At 30.6% G+C, this 25,158-nt stretch overlaps 1 protein-coding gene across 6 annotated transcripts in view; it reads right to left on the reverse strand.

Moving 5' to 3' along the window:
• The window catches only part of dati (zinc finger protein datilografo), a 105,443-nt gene that overhangs the window by 35,861 nt on the left and 44,424 nt on the right, over positions 1-25,158 (reverse strand). For all 6 annotated transcript variants that reach the window (XM_089710229.1, XM_089710228.1, XM_089710230.1 and 3 more), the window contains exons 5-6: positions 24,982-25,050; positions 1,397-1,628 (exon numbers count right to left, since the gene is read on the reverse strand). In XM_089710229.1, the coding sequence (XP_089566355.1) occupies positions 1,397-1,628; positions 24,982-25,050 (301 nt within the window). The remainder of the gene's footprint in view (positions 1-1,396; positions 1,629-24,981; positions 25,051-25,158) is intronic.

Below are 25,158 nucleotides of genomic sequence, written 5' to 3' on the forward strand. Positions count from 1 at the left end.
CCATAATAGATTTTTTTTAGAAATATAAGTTCAAAATAAATAAAAAAAACTATTTTACTATAGGTAGGTACTTTTTTAAATGTATTTACCTAATTAGTTAAAAACCTGCCGTCGTCGTTACGTAGCCCACATGTAAAAAAAGTCTATCACTGACACTTTAAAAAAATGTTCAAATACACATAAAACAATATTAAAACAGAGATTTAGTGAAACGGTCAAGATAAAAACGGCAGGTGGCAAGTTACTTTGCGATCTTCCGCTCCGTAGCGCCAAAACTCGATATTAAACTCAAAGTGGCTAAGCGTGACGTGATTTATAAAAACTGGGTTCCGTTCTAATACCTAATAGTTTTTAATTATTTACCTAGATATGAAATTTTGAAACTGCTCTGAATGCTCTATAAAGATAACTGCTAGGTATCCTAATCAATACAAATTTTTGAATAAATGTAGATTTATTTCATAAATTTATATATTGACTGTATGTATATTTTATTTAAATTTCATTTCATTTTCATAGTGTTAAAGCTTAAAATGTATTTAAAACCAAATATAGACACGTGATAATAAAGGAAAAGTAAATTGTAAGTACCTATTTATAATTCTGTAACCAACAGGCAGTTTTAATAAAATGATTATTTAATCGAATAAATTCAGGCAAAATTGTATAGCTAAACGGGAATTCACACCATCTATATTTAGTTGTATTTATAGTTTAGCTTACTTAAAGTAAATAAATAATAATCAAAGGTGAAAATTATGCGGGCAATTTGCTAATGTGGTTTGAATGCTGGTCTATAATTTTTGTTAGATATAATTGTATGTAATAATCTTATCTTACATTTCAATTGACCTATTATTATAATTAATTGTACAGTTCTTTAAGTGTCTGAAATACTTCTCCAATATATTTATTAACCTCATTGCTCTATTAGAAAAACAGGTATTTGGTTGTCGTATATTATTTATTAAGAAATGACGAAAAATATTTTGCTTTTTCTTTCTCCCAAAGGAACCCTAAAAATTCAAGACAAAGACTGTCCGAGTGAAGGAAATATTTCACTAATTTCCAGAGTTTCATCCCTTTTGAAACAGTTAAAAAGTTTTATTAATTTTTTGATATCACAGAACTTAACTTTGACTTATCACTTTTCAGTAAACTACGAAGAACTAATTTTCTATTTTAAAATACATAACCGATCTATATTTTTGCGTTATGATTAATTAGTGTATTTTCTATTCGGTTCATACCTATTAATTGTTATCTACATTTCGAGTAAATTTCCATATTTAACATACCCTACTTATTGACAAAAAAATATTCTCTCACGATTTAGCTCATTCGACAACGAGACATCATCCCGCGCGGACGTGTTCCAAATCCAGAATCAACTTACCTGTATGTAATCGTGTGTGCTGCTGTACATGGCTCAGCTGTTTGAATCTTCTATCACAGTACGAGCATTTGTAAGGTTTCTCGCCGGTATGGACCCTGATGTGCTGGACGAGCTGGTGGTTCGAGCTGAAGGACTTCAGGCACTGCTGGCATTGGTGCGGCTTCACCTCGCCCCCCAGGCCCCGCTGCAGCTCCCTGGCATGCATCTGCATGGCGTTCTTGTGCATGAATATCTGTGGATTTCGTGGAATTATAGCTATTTGTTTTTAGAGTAAAATAAGGGTGTGCAGTTAAAATGGGATCAACGTTTATTCATTTTAAATTATGATATTGAAGTTACCAGTTATTTTTAACATCTCAGTTAGATGTTTGTTTTTTTAATAAAATGAAATATATCTAATATAGTCGTCGATTCAATTCCTGTTCAAGTAAAATAATGTTGTAGGATGATATCTCTAAGATTAGTTTGTTATTCAAGTATATTTTTTTATTTGTGTTTAATCATTTATTGCCAATAAAGTATGCTAACATTATTATCATCGCTGCAGTGGGTAGTAGATGGTATCTAGTAGTGTAAACCTATTTCCAAGACGAAACGAAACTTTTTAAAAAACGACAAGGTTTATTAATGTGGTAAACATTTTCAAAATCAAACAAGTCATTTCGAAGATATCTTGTGACAAACACAGGGAAATACGGAAAATTGCATGTCTCATAGCGCTGAATCAAGATGATATTATACATATTATTGTTTTAATTAAAATAATTAACAATTAAAATTAACACGCTTAATTCTGAAAACAGGACGTGTTTTTATTTAATTCCCTGATAGACTTTTTGGAAGAAATAAAGGTTTTCCCAAAACTTGTTTATCTACTTCAAGGAAATAATATTAGTACCTACATATATCAAAACATAAATAAATTTTCATAAGTATTCTAAATTGAATGCGTTCAGTATATTTATAAATCTATTATTTTACACAGGCAACAATTCCGCGAAATAGGTTTTGATAAAAATATTCCATGAGTAGTTACGTAGTCATACTATAACAAACACATAAACAAGGAAATAACTAGCTTAAGTTCACGTGCTCTAGTTGGCTTGAACGAGTACAAAGAATACTCTATGATTTTCACGTTTTAAAAAAATATCTTTTATCATACGAGAACAACTATAAATTTTCAGATATTATATAATATTATCACTACTCACAATAATTATATTAAAAAATTGTTCATGCTAATCTAACGATCAAAAACTTAAGTTGATTTATAAAATTATAAAATATCTCTTCATAATTCAATACTAAACTCATACTTATCTACACTAATATTATAAAGAGGAAAACTTTGTTTGTTTGTTTGTTTGATTGTAATGAATAGGCTCATAAACTACTGGACCGATTTTAAAAATTCTTTCACCATTCGAAAGCTACAGTATCCACGAGTAACATAGGCTAGGTTTTATCCCGGAAATCCCACGGGAACGGGAACTATGCGGGTTTTTCTTTGAAAACGCGGGCGAAGCCGCAGGCGGAAAGCTAGTTAGTCCATAAAATAATAAGTTTAGAAATTCATAATATTATACTTTATAAACTCGCAATAGCAAATAAACAGTCACTTTGCGAAACAAAAATGGGAATGTTTTAAAGTGAAACATTTTACCAACTTAATAATGTAATTTCAACTTTTATCGGGAGACAAAGAAACGGCAGCGAACTTTTGTTTTACCTTTATTTTTAAATTTAATTAAAAACACGGGTACCTTTTATAAGAGATATAAGAATTTATAGCTACCCTTGTTACGTCTTTGTTTTGATCACTAGTTTTAACATGCGTCTCTGCTTGAATAGTATTAGGAATGTATGTTATTCTTTGTCTTATTTCTTTTTTTACTTTGGTAGGTATTTAATATACCAATCAGGTAGATTTCAGATAATAATTATAGGTTTTAAGTAATCAATTTCATCATCACCATCAGCCTATTTGTTTCCACTGCAGGGACACGAGCCTGCTATGTCCACGTTCAAATACGGATTGGTATATTTCAGATATTGTACATACATAATATATTATTTATTCTAAATTTTATCAGGATATTTTCCTTCACAGATTAGAAATTTATTTTCTTTTTTAATGATGTTAAAAAAAGAAAATAATATGAAACAGTAACATTTTTTACATCTTGGTTTCTTTTAGTTTATATCCCCCTGTCTTTTTCATAAAACCTTAACCAATATGCTTCTATTACTCACAATAAAGGCATGTAAGAAATAAATCTCGTTTTAAAACTATACTAATATTATACCTAAAGCTGGAGAGTTTGTTTGAACGCGCTAATCGCAGAAACTACTGCCCCCCTAGACAAGTGGCTTTCTATTAGCGTAAAGTTCAATAGAATAGATTATGAATGTATGAGATTGACGTAAGCAATCGTCGTCGCCGTCGTAATCAAACGTCAATTTCATACATTCATAATCTATTCTATTGAACTTTACGCTAATAGAAAGCCACTTGTCTAGGGGGGCTGGTCCGATTTGAAATTCTTTCGATGTTAGATAGCCGATTCATCGATATATGGCTATATAAAGACCAACAGGAGCGGAGCCACGCGGGTGAAACCGCAGAGCGAAGCTAGTCCGTCATAAAGTTCTAAATTCAGTAAATACGGTTTCATGTGTAAAACTCATAACACACGCGTCTACTGGACTATAATTTCAAAGCAAAGAAATTGCTTTCAGTCGAGATATGGTGAAATTGTAGTGTTATTTATTGTATCTTTTAATACTTTTGAATCAAGGGTATCGCGCTAATAATTTGGCTTTAATAGGTAGTAGTATAATATCTACAATATAGGTACCTAGTATAAAAGTATCTAATATTTTATTAAACTGAGTTTATTAGTGTAAGAGGAGCCAAAAGAACAATAATAATTTTTTAATGTAAATACTTTTGTGTGAAATCGTTTTGTTTGTATTTTTATTCATATATTAGCGGTCCGCCCCGGCTTCGCCCGTGTCACATATTTCGCAATAAAAGGTAGATACCTAGCCTATGTTCTTTCTCAGGGTCTAAAGATTATCTGTGCCAAATTTCATCAAAATTGGTCCAGCATAAACTATGCGTGAAAACCATACATACATACAAACCTTTCCTCTTTATAATATTATATTATAGTATTGATTATTTAGATAGTGGTTACATCTCAATATATCATAAGCATTTTATAAAGATAGATGAGTCAAGTAAAGCCGAGTGCTAAACCTATTATAATTGAAATAAAATGAGGCCATAGAAGAAGAATAAGATATCTATAATATACGAATATGTCCAGAGTTTAATACTATATAATGTACTTATTTGGGTTGTCTGGCAGAGATTCCGCCAAGTGATAAGGCCGTCCTATACGTTGATTTCAAAATTGGGTTATATTTGTTGTGACTGAACACACAAGGATAATAATAATGAATATTAATAGGTACATATTTTTGTTCTCCTCTAGACATTGGTAATAAAAAATATTATATTAAAACAGTGAATTGTTTCCTTGTATTCGTAATACGTATTTTATCACTATAAAACGAATAATACGAAAATTAATCGCAAAATTAACTCGAGAACGGCTGAGACGATTTCGTTAATAATTCTTTTTTTAAAACATTGCTTGAAGTAGGTACGAGGATGGTTCTTATGGAGAGAAAGCGTAAACATGTACCACGGGCGAAGTCGGGGCGAACCGCTAGTAGCTTATATAAACCGTAATAAGCCTAACCATTGCACCGTTAGGGTCATTTAAATGATGAATATGAATGATAAAAAACTAAAGTCAATATTCATTACAAATACAGGTCTAATCTCATTCTATACTTGGTTATATTTATAGAATACCCCCAGTTTCTTGCGATTGCAAAGAAACGACTTTCGGCACGCAATCTGTACAGTGCGGGCCGTGGAAATCGATACACTAGGAAATAATAGTTATTTTGTATTAGGAATAAAAAAGCTGTATGAGGATAAATCTTAGTCTTTAGCGTAATAATGATGATGATAACTTTAATATTAAAAAATTTAAAAGGTTTTTTTTTTAATTTCATTTCGTTATTTTATACAACGATTTGTTAACAACGGCGGTATAGAAAGATTTTAATCATATTGTTTTCACCTAAGTACATATAAAAAAAAATTACAAGAAAGCTTAAGCTTAAAGTTTTAAATAAATCATATCAACGACTTTAAGCCATTTTAAAGCCAGTAAATATTATAGACGTTTACAGTTATTACATGCGAATAAAGTGAAATTATAATAAAAATAGCAATAAATACCTGTGGTAAGAATGCATTGTGAAACAAATTCGAATTCCACATATCACAAAACATTGTAAAAACACGTTCGTTGATTATGGTGAAGTCATGCGTTATGGTTCAATTATTTCTGTTGCGAATTAAGGAAAAACTCGACATAAACATTTATTAAATCAGCTTAAATGTGTTTTATAAATTTAATTATCCGTTTCCTGTCATAATAATATGTTTATTTTTCAGTAAATACAGGGAAAATAATTGATTTGTACGCTAAATATGGGTATTTGTAATTGTTATTCAGTTAACTCTTAATTAAAGTATTTTTAGTACTTTTTGGATAAACCACAATAATTTGTGTCATTGTTATAATTACATTTGGTTAACTAGAATTTAAGTTATTTATAAATTGGGTATACAATAGCGTAGGTAATACTTGTATTATTAGTTTGAGTTACAAAACAAAAAAACAACAAATAAAAAAAACTTTATTGTGCACCAGGACATAAAAATTACAAAAGCAAATATATAAAACAAAGAGACACAGTTGAGCACAACAGGCGGTCGTATCGCTAAGACAGCGATCTCTTCCAGACAACCTAGTGGTCAAGGAAAAACATTGGAAGTAAAAGTAAAAGGACAAGAGGTGCGTTTATAGTTTAGAATGCATAAATAAATTTGAGTTAGTTAGTTAATAGTTTATTTAATTCCGCCAGATTAATGAAACAGTCCGAATATGTATGAATCATATTTAATTTAGGTATTCCTATATATTTATTGATAAATGTATGTAGTAATAGTTTGTAGCAATAACAACCGTATACGGACTGTTTCTGCTTCTAAAGAAAGTTTAGATGAAAAAATTATTCGTTCAGTCTACAAAATGTTCCAAACTAAATAAGTCCTATAAAAACACTAAATTTTGCTTTTCGGCTATAAAACAATAGTATAATTCTAAATACTTAAAAAATAATGAATACTTCTACAAAATATTTAAAATTAAAATGAAATGTACCGTGCCGATAAAGTTGGCCAGCACTGTAGCCCTTTCACGCGTGCTAGAAAGTGGAATTAGACGCTCGGTACACGCAACGAAGAAATCGCAAAGAATTTATGCTTTTGATACGGTATGAGGTCTAAGGTTCGGTTCCCGGAAGATTAACTGATACTGGTAGTGGAAATGAATGATTTTCTTGTTTATTTATAAGTTAGTTTATTTAGGATTAGTTAGTAGGTAACTTACATTACATATAATTGATTTCATAAACATTCCTCAGGATAGAAATCAGTTTTATATACTTAAGTAGTTAATTTATTGCTATTTTTATTATTTATACTGTATTTTTTTTTATTTACGGAGTTACCTACCTGCGTTAAAAATTCACAATATTTAAAAATTAAACGTATACCTACTTATTAAATTTTGTTAATGTTTTTCCTACAAAAAAAAAACAAATTTAGAATATCATTCTAACGAAACAAAGCTTTTTGGGACATTCATAAAAAATATAAATTATAAAACAAAATGGAATCGTTTTAAAAACGCTCTCGTGATAGCAAAGACGTGCCTCCCCGTTGTAATTAGCGGGTTGAAAAATTGAGGGTTTAGCCTCTGGTTAGATAGCTAGCGATATATTGCTATAATAGTTTTATATAGCATGGAAATTATTATCTGCGTTAATAATTTTTTGTAGATAAGTACGTAGTCTATAGTTTTGTAAATAAGTAATTTAAATAAAATGTATAATTTAAAATATGCGGTCTTTAGTTGTATTTCGTAAGAATTCAAAAATAGTATTTATATCTGAGAACAAAATATACAATAGAAACAAAAACTGAATTATGATTTATTTATTTTATCTAGTATAATAGGTAGGTACTTATGTTAGTACAGAGATAGCATTCTATCGAACCAGAATCTAAATCGTTAAAAAATTCAATGTCACAAAATCTGAGAAAAGGGAAGTTCATAGGTTCCACTTGTATAAAATTTTACTAACAATATTAGCGGATTCGTATGTTTCATTTATTATATGTACATATACAGTGTACATATTTAAGGTTTTTAGTTTATACATTTTATCTACAATATTATAAGAAATGAGAAGAATGACACGCACGATATGGAAGTTCGCTCAATAAATAAATTAAATAAATAAACAATTTTGTACATAGTTAGCTACCCAATTTCACAACTTCTCAATTACCTACCTATGTTAAAAGTTTATTATTACAACATAAGCATTGAGTATCTCTGTTTATAAACAAAAAAAACTGAATTTCAAATTTATTTTTTCGCCATCCTATGAAATGCCCTTAACAGCTATAAAATATGGGCGGGCTATAATTTTTCTTACAAATGGTCTCGCGAACGGAGCATTAGTTCTCTATTAAGAGATACGGCAGAGACCCCTTCTACATTTTAACTAGATTTTTTGATCGAAAGTGTTAATGAAACATTGTCTAAATTGGGTTTGAATCCTGGACATTAAAGGGAAAAAGAAGGTCAAATTAGTATGGGAATTTATTGGAAATAGCAATATAAATTATAGATTACTGCAATGTGTATAATATACATAAAAAACAATGACAATTTTATAGATAAGTAGGTACTTAAAGAATAATTGTAAGAAACTTAATAGAAGAAAAAAAAATGTTGTGTGGTTTTATGAAACCACGGTAAAAGTGAAACTTTCCGAACACTGCTTTATACCTACTCGGCAGCCGACCGTCACGCGACATGCGCTACACAGACCAAAAAAGTTTGAGACGATGTAATAAAAGTTTCACTTTAATAAATTAAAATAATTGAATACGTAATATTTTTTTATTAGTCTTATCACTTATGTATTTAAACTGCATTACATGTAAATTCTTCAACAACAAGAATGTATGTCAAGAAAATGTAATTCGGTCAAACGTATAAAAAAAGATAAAAAACGCATAAAGTATGGCCGACCTTTTTTTAAAAATACGCGCGAAAAAATCGAGTCAAGTGCGCCGAATCGGTTCAATGACAATGAACAAACAAACGGTTTCATTTTTATGTATATGTTTTATATCTATATCTACTTAAACATCACAATATTTTAAAGAAGAAAATTTTGATTGTTTGCAGTTTGTATGTTCGTAAATCGTAATGATGAACTCGAAGGCTAAACCGATTTTGAAAATTTTGAAAAAATAAAATAGAGTTTCTTCTGCATCTATTATACTTCGCAGTTATCATATTATTATGATGGGACGTTCTTGAAATCTAAATTCGTCGAAAACTGTTCGTCTATTGTCTAGACTAAAATAATAATTAATTGTAAATTTAATATTTTCGCCATATTATCAAATCATATGAAAATTTGTGATATTTTTTTTAAGTTGGTACTATTAATCAATCATAATATGTATATGAAACATATTGTCAGTTCATACTCTATATTTGTTCTTGTATTTATAATTAAACACACAGGTGTCAAAGCATCAATTAACAACTTATCGCTTCCCGCTTCGCCTATAATTACACCGTATAAAGGGGTAAAAAGAATAATTAAAAACGGTGTAACAATCAATTTGACTTACGGTTTGATAGGGTGACAATTGTGTTTTTGCTAACTGGCTATTAGCATATGCTATAAGTTTTTTGTGATTTCCTGCGATATTTCTATGGAGTAAGTCTGTTTAGAATGTCGTTTTTTTATGCATGAATTGAAAATCTTGCTTCAAATAATAAAGAACTCATAATATTAACCGGCCAATTTGAAAATATGTATTCCTTTTTATAAAAATACTAACTTACCGCCCGCGGCTTCGCCCGCTTTGTCTAAAACCTAATAAATTATATATATGTACCTTACTCTTGAATCACTCGTTCTAAAAAAACCGCATCAAAATCCGTTGCGTAGTTTTAAAGATTTAAGCATACATAGGGACAGAGAAAGCGACTTTGTTTTTTACTATGTAGTGATGTAGTGTTAAGATTACCATAAAACTGTCATTTCCAACAGTTTTATTTTTAAACAAACGAACAAACATACAGATGCTACATACAATAAATTTCCAATATCTTTAATATTTTTTATATTTATCGGTTCAAGGCTTCATTACTCATTGGTATCAGTCAAACCTTGGACTTTTGTAAACAATACGTAATATGAATACAAAGGTAAGTGACTTTTTAAATAAATCGTATAATTTATAAGTTATTAATAATAATATGGCCGTTCCAATATGGTTTTGTATTTTATGAAGATATGTTTTTTGGTTTGAAAACCGCTGGATTATTTTTTACCTTTTATTTGCAATAATAATACATAATATTCAGGTTCTAGTTCAATTATTTTTGTATTTAAAGTAGAAAGAAGATAAAATGAATCTATAACTTCCTCAAAATTTATCAAAATCCGTCCAGACAGTGTGACGTAACAGACACACGGAGTAACGCATTTACATGTATTAGTTTACTTCTGTTATTTACAAGGAAATGGAGGATAATATTGTCGATAATTTTATGAAAACATAAAAACATGTTTATTTCCCAGAGTCCTTGTTATATTTACACTTGTATTCAATATTTATTTAAAGTGTTAGATGGTCTTGTGAATTGTGATTGATTTTAGATATTCTTTCCATTTCAAATAATAGTAGGTAACTAAGCCCTAATTCATTTAACTTGAAGGATATTATATGAAATATTTTTTGTTTAACTATTTTGTAGAAGAAGAGAAGAGATTGAAAAGAACTGGTTCGATTTTGACGAAATCACCGTTTTAGATTAGATTTAATTAGGTAGGTAAATGGTATGGTATGGTGTAAACAAGTTATTTAAACGATTAATAACAATGACACGTGTGAAGATGTTGGTGGTGATTTGACATTAGATATTACTATAACAAACCAATCTACTTAGGTAATTATATAAATTTATACATAATTATTTATTTCCATAATTCAGTAGTTTCCATAAAACGATAAGAAAAAAAAGCAATTTATTGTATTCCCATGGATTATAAATATGTAAATACAATCAATCGATCACAATAGGGCTCTAATGGAATGTAGGCTAAGTGCGAGCGAGACAAACATATCACTCCCTTTCATTCGATTAAGATAACAATCTTCATCTACCGCCCACGAGGTTACTTCCTATAACTATTTATTAAACGAAAAACAACCTTATTACCTAAACATAGAGTAAATAATTGAGCAACAAAAGTTGTGAGTTACGTCGTTTCGATTCGACAGTTGTTTACACGTTTTTTATGGATTTTAAACTATTGCATTAATTGTTCGTGTTGTTTTTTTACTAGATCGTAATTGATAAGATGGCAGAATAATTGCAGCAATTTGTTAATAATCATGTGTTTGTCATGTGTAAATTTTTACGATATTTTATAAGGCGTTTAATTGGTATTGAAATATTTTTGTTCTAAGTAAAAATGAACGCATGGATATTATACGCTCTAAGTCTAGGTAATAGATGTCAATACTGACAACAGCTTAGGATTTAGAGTTTAGACTTTATCAATTATTTCTAAGTCACCTATTATAAGCTCTCTATACACTTTAATGTAAAGGAAGGATAGTTCACTAGAGTAAAAATTAAAATATAATTGATGTGAATGTGATTATGCATGAAATAGTCATGTAGTTGGATTGTATTTGGGTTTTGGCTTAATTGATCTATCCTAATATTAATTACAATTAGTGCAATTATTGTAATATAGAGTTGGACTAGAGGTATTTTTATTGCGAAAATAAGCTTCAGACGGGTGTTTTCAAATCTATATGGGAATGATTATTATTTATTATCTAACACAAATTAATATAATTATCACGTGATATGCACATTATTAAAAAAAGAGCGTGTACCGAGCACACGTGTGAGACGTGAAACTTATTTGGCAAGATTCAAAGATACCAAAATCGAAACCTTACTCCATGACGTTACGGTATTGCCATGACGCGACCTTGAAATTTTACTCTCAACGTGCCTAAAGAAGTTTCACTTCAAAAATGTAATATCAATAACATGGTAAAACCTATACATAATAACATGACATCTCTACGCAGTTGCTCTTCGGTAAAAGCACGCACACACACGTAACGCTGTCCGCGGAACTGTGCATGTGTGCGTGGGACAGAATAAAAAGCGTAATAAAGTTCCGACACTGACCTATGTCAACAAACGGAGCGCGCGTGTGTGACTCTTGGACGTAGAGTAGATAGATACAGAGCGTTATTGCGGACAATTTCTCCGAATTTAATTGATGTTTTTTTGTTTGTTTGTTTGGCTGTAGGTATTTAGGGTGTAAGGTAATAAGTGATTTCACTGCACATTCCTAGTTATTTCGTCAATGTCTTTCAAATTGATGATATAAAATATTTATAAAGAAAGCCAACGCCTTTCTATGTTGTTTCTACACAACTGAAACTAAACGAATTTGCGTTAGATAACTCAATGAACATAACCATTATATTTCCACATTTTCTAATCACGCTTTAAAACCGTCAAAATCGACCTCATATATTAAGCAGAAAAGATTTAAAACGGCTCGAAACTTAACCTAACGAGTATCCTAATAAATCTCAACTTTGCCTCAAGTGCTGTTTAAATGGTACTGTTATTATTTTTAGTATAAACTAAAATTCTCTTTGATATGGTGGTTAGAATATAAGCTAGGTACTGAAGTTTTGCAATTATTGAAAGATCCTGGATTGATTTTTTCCTATTAGTAAAAAATCTCAGTTAGGACTTAGAAGGCTAGTCGTTAAAAATTGATCAGTGACACCCATAACTTATAAGACACGAAATATGAACATCGTAGGCTTAGTTCCTTTTCAATATAATTTCATAATGTCATTTCATAATTTTACTCGATTGCATAGTGTCAGTCAGGTTATTCCCTAACGCTGTCTGTAGTTTTTAAATTGTAAAGAAGAGTCTTTAATTTATTAATCTTTACGTAACATCTACTTATACGTTTTGATTTTGGCGTTATATAAAACGCAAGTGACGAGTTTACTAAATACTTTAAATCTGTGACATGTAATTGATGTTGAACTCTTATTTTTCTCAATAACAGCACACTTTCTTGGCCATTACAGTATTTATTTTTGCCAGAAAACGTCGCGTCTGTCGCATATAAAACTATACTTTGCAAACAATGACAATCCGTTGAGATAACCTCAATTCTTTATAACGCACACATACGCACGCACACACACACTCGCGGTGAAGGAAGTATCGCGTTTCGTATTAATTCCTTATTGACACAATATTTTATTTATTGTCTTTTAATAAACAGAATATCGGATTTCTGTAACTTGGTAATTTATGTATGGTTACGTTTTGAAGTTACTTGCTGATTCGAAGGGTCATGTGATGTTTTGACGAGCGACTTTGTTGAATTGCGATTTAGTTATTACGCGTTACCTTTACAGCCATTGTTAATAGGCTCTAGTATTAGTCATATTGATGATATTATGAAACAATTAATTAAGGTTCATTTTGGAACTGAAATTATTAATATGTACTAGGTACCTATTGAATTATGTATATGCATAAAATTAATTATTTTTGTTTGATTTATCAGAGTTGTAAGTAAAGAAAAGTAGCATAAAATATTCAATAAACACAACATACACTCACATATCTATTATCTACTATATTTTCGCGTCTTTTTAAATACATATTTTATTTATTAACAAACATAATATCATAGAAATATTGTAATACTTGATCTTGTAAAAATAAAAAATCCTAATATAATAAATTGTGTGGTAACCCTACGCCTATCTAATGGGACTGTCACGTAGTATAATATAAAAATTATACACTGAGTGTACGTATGGCAATGCAATTACGCTTGCTGAGGTTATGAAATAGTTTTACTATGAAGCACTGATTTTATTGAAAATTTGTTAGTAATATTGTTTTATAATGTTTTTATATGCAATTTTATTATGACGTCGTTGCCTGTTACTAAATAATAATTGAGATTTTGTAGTTTTGAAAATATAAATCATATTTTAAGGTACCTAGGTATTCTTCATTATACATTTATAGCTAAATTTAATTTTTTTAATATGCTTTAAAATTAGTACAATTTAAAAATATTTCTGTAATGTCTATTGTCTAGTCTGGATTGTAGGCAAAGCGTAACATCACATAAGTAGTCATTTGAAATATTTCATACACGACTTCTCCGACATATGTTAATACTTAATACTATATCTAGCTATAATATTATGACACGTTTCATAGAATTAAACTGAAACTTTTGTTGTTCCATTTGATATTGACATTTTAAATGTAAATTATGAAACCCATTTCGTAAATCGCGATTTTAAAAGGCTAAAAAGCCAAAACCACCTTTAGGTATAAAGTTTTTGCGCAGAATCAAACACGTGGTTATTGATTAATTACTTTACACTATAAATAATAAAATAATATTTTTATCAAGCAATTCGTTAAGGCGAATGGACGTTCAGGGCTAAATGATAAAGAACACAAAGGGCTATCTCAGCACTAGATAAGATGTACACTGAACCGTCTTAAAAATATAAATAGCGTTTTGATTAATATCCTTTTTATACCATTTTATATGTCATAATTATCATCAAGAAGTTCCCACTGCAGGGACTAGGGGTCTAGGGATACAAGCTTCCTAGGGGATTGGTTTTCTGTTTTACGTCATGTTTGTTTCCTAATTTTTTAGTTCTTAAAAAAACATTAACATTTTACGTAAGGGTAAGTTATTATTGTACTTAATAAGTATCACAGATTAGATACTAATTAACTATACCTACCTAGTAATTATTATTAACCGCTTGATGGGGATTTTAGTGTCAATATTATTTATTTATTTATTTTTGCTTAGGTATTTTTTTGACGATAGGTATAAGATGTAGGTAAGTACGTAAACTGGCAAGTATCTTCAATCTTGATTTCATGGAACTCAATTATAAGTTATCATGTGCAACTTATTAACTTCAAATAACATAACCAAACAAATAATTGCAACATATTCTGACAACCCTACCGTTTTTCTACACATAGATAAAAAATACCGTTAAAAGTATAGAGCGAAATATCTATAAATAAATGATGTACACCACATCACACCTGATTGTAATTTTAAATAGTGTCATACAGTATGCATGCGCGCGCGGGTCACGATCAAAGCTGCGAACTTGCATTTTTACATCGATTACCGGCGATACTATCGTTCCAAATACTGACATTTATTTGACAGTAAAACTTTTTTATGACAGAAAAAAATAAACTGGCCAGTGAAAATAAAGAAAAAAAATGCCACTAAAGAAAAAATTACGACGGTCGTGTTCGATTTTCAAATTCAGAGCATTCTTTTTAAATCTTGCCGGGAATCGCGATTCGATCATGCGCAATTTCTTTCCAAATGACACATAGGCTATTCGCTTTTTATCTGCGGTCGTTCTCTAAAAATAAATCACCATAAACGCAAGGGAAATATAAAAGCGCGGCATATCCACGTGCTCTATAATAAAAATAAAGTGGGAGTCTGCGAAACGAGAGGGGTCAATCACCTCCCTAACCTAAGACAAGCACGCACACACGCGCAGCCCGTACGCGTGTATACGACCACGCACACAACTCTACGCCCACATACAAACTCCGCGCGCGCGCCGAACGAGTTTAGACAAACGGAAGAAAATATATTATTCTCTTTTTAGGTAGGGCTTTTGAGAAATCTCTACTTTACATACTTTAATGCAATTAATGCAGTTTTGTTTTGATAGCTGCGTTTGAAGTTGCTGGTAATTTATGAGTCATTTATTAGTTTTGCGCGGCAATATATATTATGGTTAAAGACTTGTTTCGTTATAAAAATATAACCAAGCCCATTTTATTAACAATTTTGGCGCGAAATTTACTAACCTCAAAGTTAAGAAATTATTAACAACTGACAATTACAATGGAACAAAACAAAACATAAATAAAATAAAAAACAATATCTTATCACAATTGATTGTTCTGTGCCAGTTGTAATTTAGCGTTTCAAGTGACGCTAGTCAGCAATAGTGCATTAGAAAGAGAAAGGGGCATAGTTATATTTCACACTAATATCTATAACAAAAATGTGTACATATTCGCGAAAAATGATACCGTAAGAGAGTACATTGCTCTCGATCGCGAGTGTGTGAGTGCGGTATCTTGACCTACGACAAGCGTGTGCGTGTGTGTGTGTTGCGTAATATATTTTTTATCTGTATTTAATTGAAATATTTCGAATTCCCCGCGCTTTTGCTGTGCTGAATTATGTTGTATTTGCAGGTTTTATTGAAAGTTTTTGTGTAGTGAATTCAATGAAAGATTTAATATATAGAATATACATTTTTCGGATTTAAATTGTCTACTTTACTATCCTAATGAGGTCAGGCTGATGTTAGTGATTCATAGAATTTTGCTATAATTCTATGTACCTAGGTACCTACTATAGAAATAGACTACCTACTAGATAATGTTATTCGTTTCTATATTATGTAAATCGAGTACTTTTTAATAAAACAATCAAAACAGATGTTTTACTTTAAACTCCCTGATCCATTTATATGACTCAAACATGAAAAATGCACAATATTGCATTTAGAGCATGACTGTCTCAAAAATGTACTCCATATAATATATAATATTTTATAGATTTGACCTAAAATTGACCTTTGACCTTTTAAGGGCTATGTGATCATGTTTTATTTATCAATTATTTAGTACTATTACAATATCTCTAACTCGTGAAAATAAGTTCTTGCATATATATATCGTTCAATTGAAAATATAATCCTTGGTTTAGAAAATTTTATGATTGTGAGCGAATTTTTTAAAATTTAAAAAAATATGTTCTAAGTATACGAAGCTGCAGGCAATCCATGTAAATAATCTATAGTATCTAGGTAACTAATTATATACTTAAATGTCCGAATGTATGTTCCGTGTAGCCAAGACCTTTTCTATTGTATCAAAAAGAGCTTTTCCAAATTATCTGTGTTGTTAAATTTTAATTAAAATGAAAGAGATAAGTAATATATTTAGTTGGACCGTTTATCTGTCCTCTATGAAAAATGAACTATGTCTCTACTTATAAAATAGTTTTGATATTCTTGCAACATTGAAAAATTAAAGAAAATAACTGTTTTCTTGTGTGTTTCAATTCTAATTTTACATTCAATGTCTTTTATATATTTTTACCGCTTGCCTTGGGCTGATCAGACAAAGCAGTTATTTTTATAAACAAAGTAGGTACTTACACGGTTTTTGTTGAAGTTTCGGTTTAAAGAATATTCTTGAAATCTTTCAGATTCCAATGGTATTTTGCATATTTAAAATGGATTTTAATAAACAATATTACAATAAAATTGATTATTAACCATGCTAATATATTATTTTGACTATGAACAATAATTTTTGATAACTTTAGTGATGTTCCATATCTATACATACCTTTGAACAGTGTTTTTATAAATAATGTAGAAAAAAGTATTAAGTACTTACTTATTACTTACTAGCAAGCAATATCTCCTATTATAGGTAGATACTAGATACCTACATATTATAAGAATGTGATAAGTTTTGTAAGCTATTCATTGTATGTAAAATCACAGACTAATAATAATAGGTATACTACGTATACAAGTAAAATCAATTATTTTATTATCAATACAATACGTACTTTTTACATCATATCCTAGGTACTATAGGTATCCATATGAATTATTATTAACTTTAAAGTGAACTCGTTTCATTTGTGACTTTACTTCATACAGGGATTTTTAATTCTTTGTCACTTACATTTTAAATTATTTGAGTTCAAAAGAAAAGAAAGAAACAGTATAGTTAGTTACACCATTGAATCTAAAAAAAATCTAATCGGTAAACTCTTTTAGCTTTTAATATAATTCTAATTGACAGAAAGGTATATGTACATATACCTGTATAAGTATATATACCTATACGATCTCTTATGTACTTAAAGTCAATGGTCATATGACATATCATTATAAGAATATATTTCATATTAAACTAATGAAAGACGCTAGTTAAAACGATAATTCCCTTTCTTCACAACAGCTTTGATATAAATAGAAAATAGAACACATGCCTCTACAACAAACAGATTTAAAAACATCTAAGTTTTCTTTATTACTAAAGGTTCACCTTCAAATTATAAAGACTGCATATTATTATTAATTTATGTAAAAAAAAACGTGTTTAAAACATTTATATTTGCGCTTTGCAAACTAAAGAATTCAAATAATAAAAAAATATGCAATCGCTTACTAGGTAGGTAGGTACCGAAGCTATTCGATAGACTGACCTCATTTCTATGCCTAAGATAAGTTAAATCGATAAAAATTTTCATAACGTCCCTAGCTGTTCTATTTTCGAACGAATTCCATTTTCGAATAAAATAGAAAGCGCGCTTTAAAAAATAGCAAATGTCACGATTTGACATTTAGCGATGCACTTTTACGAGACTCTTAGCTTAACTTTCTCCGACCTAACTTTAGATGGATTATAAATATATTTAATTGCACCGGAGCCTCAGTTATGCTAATGACTAATGCATATCGTTGCAAGTTGCAACATCTGTGACACATCCGCTTTTTTATCCACAACACTAGGGAATAGATAAGAAAAGTTACCTGCATCGATGTTCTATATCGAGAGAAGCTCGCGAACTCATACAAAAACCGCGCATTTCACACAAAAACACAGCACAGATTAAAAAGTCCAAATTGGCACGTCACCGGGCACTCGAATTTAGAACGCGGCAACATCGGCCGAAATTAAATAAAAACTTTTTCGTTTGATAGTTGCAACAAAAAATGTGTCTGTTTACGTCAAATTTAAAAGTGGAATACGGCAAAAAATCGTTGTGCACAGGCCGTGGGCTGTAGGCGTTCTGTTTATAAGTACTATAGTAGGAGCATGGCATCGTAATGCACTTATGTGTTGGTACTCGCTAAGTTTTTTATTATAGTCGTTTATACCGCGGTACCTTTAGAGGTTCGCATGCTCCGGCCAGAGCGAACCGTCTTGATAATTCTGTTACGTAACGAAATGATGGCTTCGTTTTGTTTTCATGTTATATTGCTTGGTTAATGCACGCTCGTTTTATTCGGTGTATTACGACTTAAATTGCGGTTGAGAAAATTGAATGGGTTTTTAATTATTAACATATTATGTTTGTATTGTGTGGGATGAGTAAGTGATACTCTTTCAAGATTACAACGTCATCTTTTTATAGAGTTTTATTGGTTGTAGTAAATTTGCCGTTTATCGTGTGACCTTTTTTTACCACATTCTATTAATTTCTTAGGCAGTGAATTGATTTAGGTCGGTAATGTGTATTTCTTAAATTCTAATGCACCGTTTTTCATAGTATCAAGATGTGTCCTTCCCTTGTGAGATAATACGCGGGAAAGAGAGGGATATATAAGTTTTTCATCACTCTCGAACTTGCGTTTTTTCGCCAATACTTTTTTATAACCAGCCGTATTTGGGCACACTTGACATTTTTATATGTCTGCTCGGTGGTCTCCATTATTATACGGGAAAAATAATAAAATAAATATTTTATAGAATAAACTTTTTTTGTACTTACTGCGCGAAGGTTTTTGTCATTTTTAATCTGGATTAACGATGATAACGATTTCATATTGTTTATTGTGGCTGGTAAATGTCAAGTTGTAACGGGTAACTTATAGTTTTCACTTTTTATTGCTTACATTGTTTATATTGAGATGGAAAACTACAGAGGAAATGTTTATTAAATATAACCTACACATTTTAAAAATATTGTCATAATATTATCTTCAACTACCGTGCTTCAAAATAATATCATTTCACAGTTAGAAAGACAGACAATCAAACAAAATAAAAAAATACAGTTGAACTTTTTTTGCACTCAAATTAAACTTAACAACCGTGCAACCGTGTAATAATTTGATGACATATTGAAAATTAAAAATACTACATCCTAGGTCTCGCTCAGCGGACCGGCAAATGCCTGAATTAGCGGGTCCGTAATAATATCTTGTCAAGTTAGTACTTAGGTCCACCTTTTACTTAGGTATATGTTAGAGATTTTAATGTATGTCATGTCGGTAATGTTGTATTAAATTTAATTTGAGTTTATTTTGTTGTATTTCTGGGACACGTGCAAAACTCTACAATTTTTTTTTTGTATTTAAATATGTTTTTTATTTTTATTGGTACAAATCAATGTATAAAGCACAGTATAAAGCCAAAGCCCCAGTCTGGTACCTATCTACATAGTATAAAACAAAGTCGCTTTCTCTGTCCCTATGTCCCTACTAATAAGTAATTAAACGTAAAACAAATACCTACGTAAAAAAAAATATTAAATTGAACTTTTATAAGGTAATAGTGAACAGTTAATGACAATAGTTTATATTTTTCATATCTCGTCAAATACAATAACCACATTTTTTGTCAAAATCAAAAACATTACCAAAAAATATAACAGCAAAGGGTTGGCCGTCCATTACTCATAGCGGAGTTTTTTGGTGAAACTCGAAAATTTATTAAGCAATTAGCGGTGATACTCAAGAGCGGGAACATTATTAGAAAACTTTCTTATTGCTCGTAAAAAACTGTTTTTTTGGACACCTGAGCTGAACTGAATTATATATGAGAGTTTATGAGGAAGGTGTTATTGGAATTTGGAAGGGAATGTTATTTGTAGTTTTTGTTTACCTTTTAAACATAAGCAATGTCAGAGAGAATTTTATTGTTATCAAGCCACACGTAAAATTAGCTTAAATTCGTTTTTTATAATTGATTTTTCATTCATCAAATAATAGCGGGTATATAGATAGATGTTTCGTAGGTATGCATTTAATTTTAATTGCATAAGACGATGTTCATTGATACTTTAATAAATTTCTATGCTGTGTAGCAATATAATCTTATCTTAATACTATTATAAAGGCGAAAGTTTGTATGGATGTGTGGATGTGTGGATGTATGGATGTATGGATGTATGGATGTTTGTTACTCTTTCACGTAAAAACTACTGAACCGATTACAATGAAATTTAGCACACATATAGAGGGTAACTTGGATTAACACATAGGATAGGTTTTATCCCGGAAATCCCACGGGAACGGGAACTATGCGGGTTTTCCTTTGAAAACGCGGGCGAAGCCGCGGGCGGAAATCTAGTAAACTATAATTATAAAGGCGAAAGTTTGTATGGATGTTTGTTACTCTTTCACGTAAAAACTACTGAACCGATTACAATGAAATTTAGCACACATATAGAGGGTAACTTGGATTAACACATAGGATAGGTTTTATCCCGGAAATCCCACGGGAACGGGAACTATGCGGGTTTTCCTTTGAAAACGCGAGCGAAGCCGCGGGCGGAAATCTAGTATAATAAATACCTAATTTAAAGTATATTCACTCCCCTACTCCTTTTAAATATTAAAAACAATTACTCATGAAAGTCTTACAATTTCTCACACAAGGAGCTAAAAAGCAGAGTTAACAAGAGAAAAAAGAAAAAACAAGACAGCAATCGTTTAAGGTTAAAATGATCACAAACAGTGCAAATTGGCGGGAAGAGCCCCGCGTGGAATGGAACAGACAAAAATTAGATTCCTTGCCTTCTGTATAGCGACCGGCCGAAATGATAGTTATTTCATGCGTTAGATTAAAGTTAAATAAATAAAATTGTTGGTTAAACTAAATATATTATCTTGAAAATTTAATTTGAGGTGACTTTTGCCCAGGTGTAGAAAAAAATTAAGCTATCTCTATCATATGACAATAGTCATATCATTCTAAAGTTTCATTTGTTATTTATAAATAGATGTTATATATATTAATCCTGTATTAGGTACATAATAGTAAAAATGGAGTCTAAATTTATATTTAGGTATCTATTTGAATAAAATCATGGATAATAAAATATTAAAACTCTACTAATACCACAGAATATATTATAATATCTTCTATTAATCGTTCATGATAAACAAATATGTACCTAACTATACCTATATCAAAAGTGTAACACTCAAAGTTGTAGGGAAATTCAAAAATCAAGTATCAAAACATTTAACTCGCGTTATCTCCTACCTAATGGCGCGTTTCAGAAAAAAGACGAAGATAAAAATTAGCTAAAATTAAAAGATGCTAACGAGGCCCATTCTTTTCGGAGCCTTATTTCTCTGACTTATTCCTTACAATCTCTTCCACGTGAATTTTCTGTAAAGTGCCTTAATATTTGGCTCATTTGGATTATTTATGACGAATGAAAATATGTTTTTGTGACGCAAGTAGGTATGTATATTTTATTATATGATACAAATAGTTGAATTACTTTTATATTTTTTCATAAGCATAGGTACTAACTCTAAATGAACGAATCTACATAATATGTAAAATACTAATAAAATGTTTGGTACCGCAATCAATTTTTTAAAAAACACACGAGCTTAAGTAAGTACCTATATTCGTCAAAATTAGATCATTAACGTCGTTCTAAAAAAAAAAACTTCGTCCATAAAAGGCAGAATAATTAGATTTAAAACGAGTTTGACTGTTAGGTACATCTTGTACCGGCGGTTATTATGAAAAGTGACCGGGAAAACTGAAACGGTTAAAAATGCTTAATGACGCTTTTAACTTAATAGCTTTTACTTAGCGTTTTATAGGATCTCTTGTATGATATTTGTTTTTTTTAGGATGGTAAATAATAAAGGGTTGTTCTAACGGTTAGGGTAAAAATTCTAGATTGTTGATTGATTGTGAATTGAAGTGAAGATGGATTGAATTTTTATAAAGGAAATAATTTCGTATTAGGTATCTAGGTTTAAAATATTTGTTCAACATTACCTACATGTGTGGGTACGATACCCACACATGTAATGTTGAACAAAACGTAATATTACAACAATCGAATATCAAAGCAATTCAAATAAGTCCTCGAACAAGACATCACTTTCAAAAATGGAATTAAAAAGTCCTTCCCTAAAATGAACAAAGGGCCCGCGACGCTCTCCATCATTAAAAACATTTAAAACAACCACTATACGAATTGATTTAATACCAACATTCAACAAAAAATGTCATACCAACATGCCGAAAACGGAAAAAAATAAACAAAACGTTCCCGAACGTCAAAAGTGTCTCAATATCGGAACAAAACAATCGAAATTTGAATTTTAAATACGCGGGCATTTCGAGATTTTTTCTTTTGAGAAAGATAATAAATCTACTCGCAATAACAATAAATTCATTGGGGATCGACATGCAAATGTGAGTTTTTTCGACAACACGTATCAAGTGCTTGAAACAAAAATGTGTGGAGTGGACGGTTACACATTTTTTCAAACGTTAAAAAATCAATAGAATTGTATTCGAATAAAATGCTAAAGTATGTTCTCGTGTTGAAACTCACGAACAACACACAAGTTTTGATATATTGATTTTTCAGTAAATACCTACGACGCTCCGTGCGTCTTTGATTTATTCTCACACTCAATTTATGAACTATTGTTTCTTTATCGGGTGAATTTCTATTGACCCCTCGCATTTATTGAATGTTATTTGTAGGTATTTGAGCTTTATGCTTGTGACTTTTCATATTAAATAAATACCTATTATACATAAGCACCTAACCTTTGTACATGATTTTAATTTTTATAAAAAATAAAAAATAAATGAAAGTGATGATTAAAAATCTGTTAGTTATAACTGGATTGATTCAAGTAGTACCTACTATAGGGTTATTTTGTTAATTAATTCATATCTTTAAAGTTTAGAAATGTTTATATGTAGATTATCTAATCAGTTAAAAACGGCGTTATAAAACAACCATAGTATCTATACCATTAAGCGATAAAATGCAGTTCCCTAACTACCAAAAAAATACAGCACCAACAAAAAGCCGCGACTCCACGCATTCCGCGTAAACAAAACTACAAGTACACAGTACGTCTCACTTTTTATTTTGCCGAGTTCCGCTCTACGTCGCGAACGTTTTTTCATGCACCTGTGCCTGTTTCTTGTACAATGTTATAAATGTAAATGGCGCAATAAAACCTTATACTTTTGTTTATAGATTGCCGTTTTTAGATAATGACCTTTGACCCTTGTATCGACCGGATCCATGTTTTATATCATTATTTAGATATTAAGTTATATCTAGAATATTCTATCTGTAATATCTTGTCTAAATTGTTATCGGTAAGTTTGTAATAACATAATAATAATAACATCTTATGACAGTAATATCTAATCGCACGCACCCAGTCATTTAGTAATAGGTAGAACCATCTTAAAACTCTTATAGTTAACTTTAAGTCATTACTTTCTCTGTATATTCGTCGTTATATATATGTATATTAGTCCTTATCAAATATGTATCGTTATTGTATTTAAGCCGTCTCTATCAAAAGTAATTTTTTTAGAGCACTCAAAGTACATTAACTGCAATCGCGTTCTAAAATTTTTGACACAGCCACATCCGTACAATATATCAACGAATATTGCAGATGTACCTACTTCCTCCTTACCACCTTGTACGCAGATGGGTCCGCGTGAAAAAGGAATCTCGATCGAAATAAATTGTTCGCGCCCCGGGCTTCGCACTATGTGAAAATGTTTAATGAATTATGCAGATGTGGCTAGATAACCGCTCCATAGATTTCTGTAGTCACCCACTGCAGCGAAGCGAATAAAATGTTCTTTTTTTAACACGCTTTTTTTAATTTATAATGTAAGTGGAATAGCACGTTACAATCACTTAGAAGTAAGGCCTAATATTTGTGTAAAGAATAATTTTACAATTAAGAATATTGGTTGGACCAATACCCCATTGGTAGGCTGTGCTTTGGTGTCTATCTTGTTTTTACTTCAAAATAATTCATAATTATGTGACTTTAATAAAAATTTATCTTGTAATATTTACGAGAATTTATTAAAAAAATAATTTCACTCTTCACTACGCATTTACATAGGTACTTATTAAAAACCGAAACATTTCAATTCTAGATCAGCAATGAAATTTAAAGTACCTAATAATTTACCATTACAATTATAACGACCTATCAATGCCCATACTTTACGAAACACTACCCCATATCATCAAATTATTAAAAAAATCTATCAAATCAAAAATGTCAAATTCTATCAAATCATTCCAGTCACCATAGCAACGCGATAAACACCGCCACACAGATTGGAACACAACGATACGCATTGGAACAGGTGCCAACTCACTCGTTGCAGCGTGGACCAGCACTCCTCGAGGGTCCTCTCGCTGATGCTCTGCCCGGACCTCGCCTGCTGCTGTAATGTTAAACTAATTAGAGTACTGTAATCGCCTGCTTCTAAAATGTATGGCTAATTAGATTACTGTCAAACATTAGGGGAGACATGTGACTAAATAGAAGAGTA

The sequence above is a fragment of the Colias philodice genome, chromosome 24 (genome assembly GCF_061535455.1).
Source record: "Colias philodice isolate Cphi_HAF_F1 chromosome 24, ilColPhil1 Martin Lab GWU primary, whole genome shotgun sequence".
Classification (NCBI taxonomy): Eukaryota; Metazoa; Arthropoda; class Insecta; order Lepidoptera; family Pieridae; genus Colias; species Colias philodice.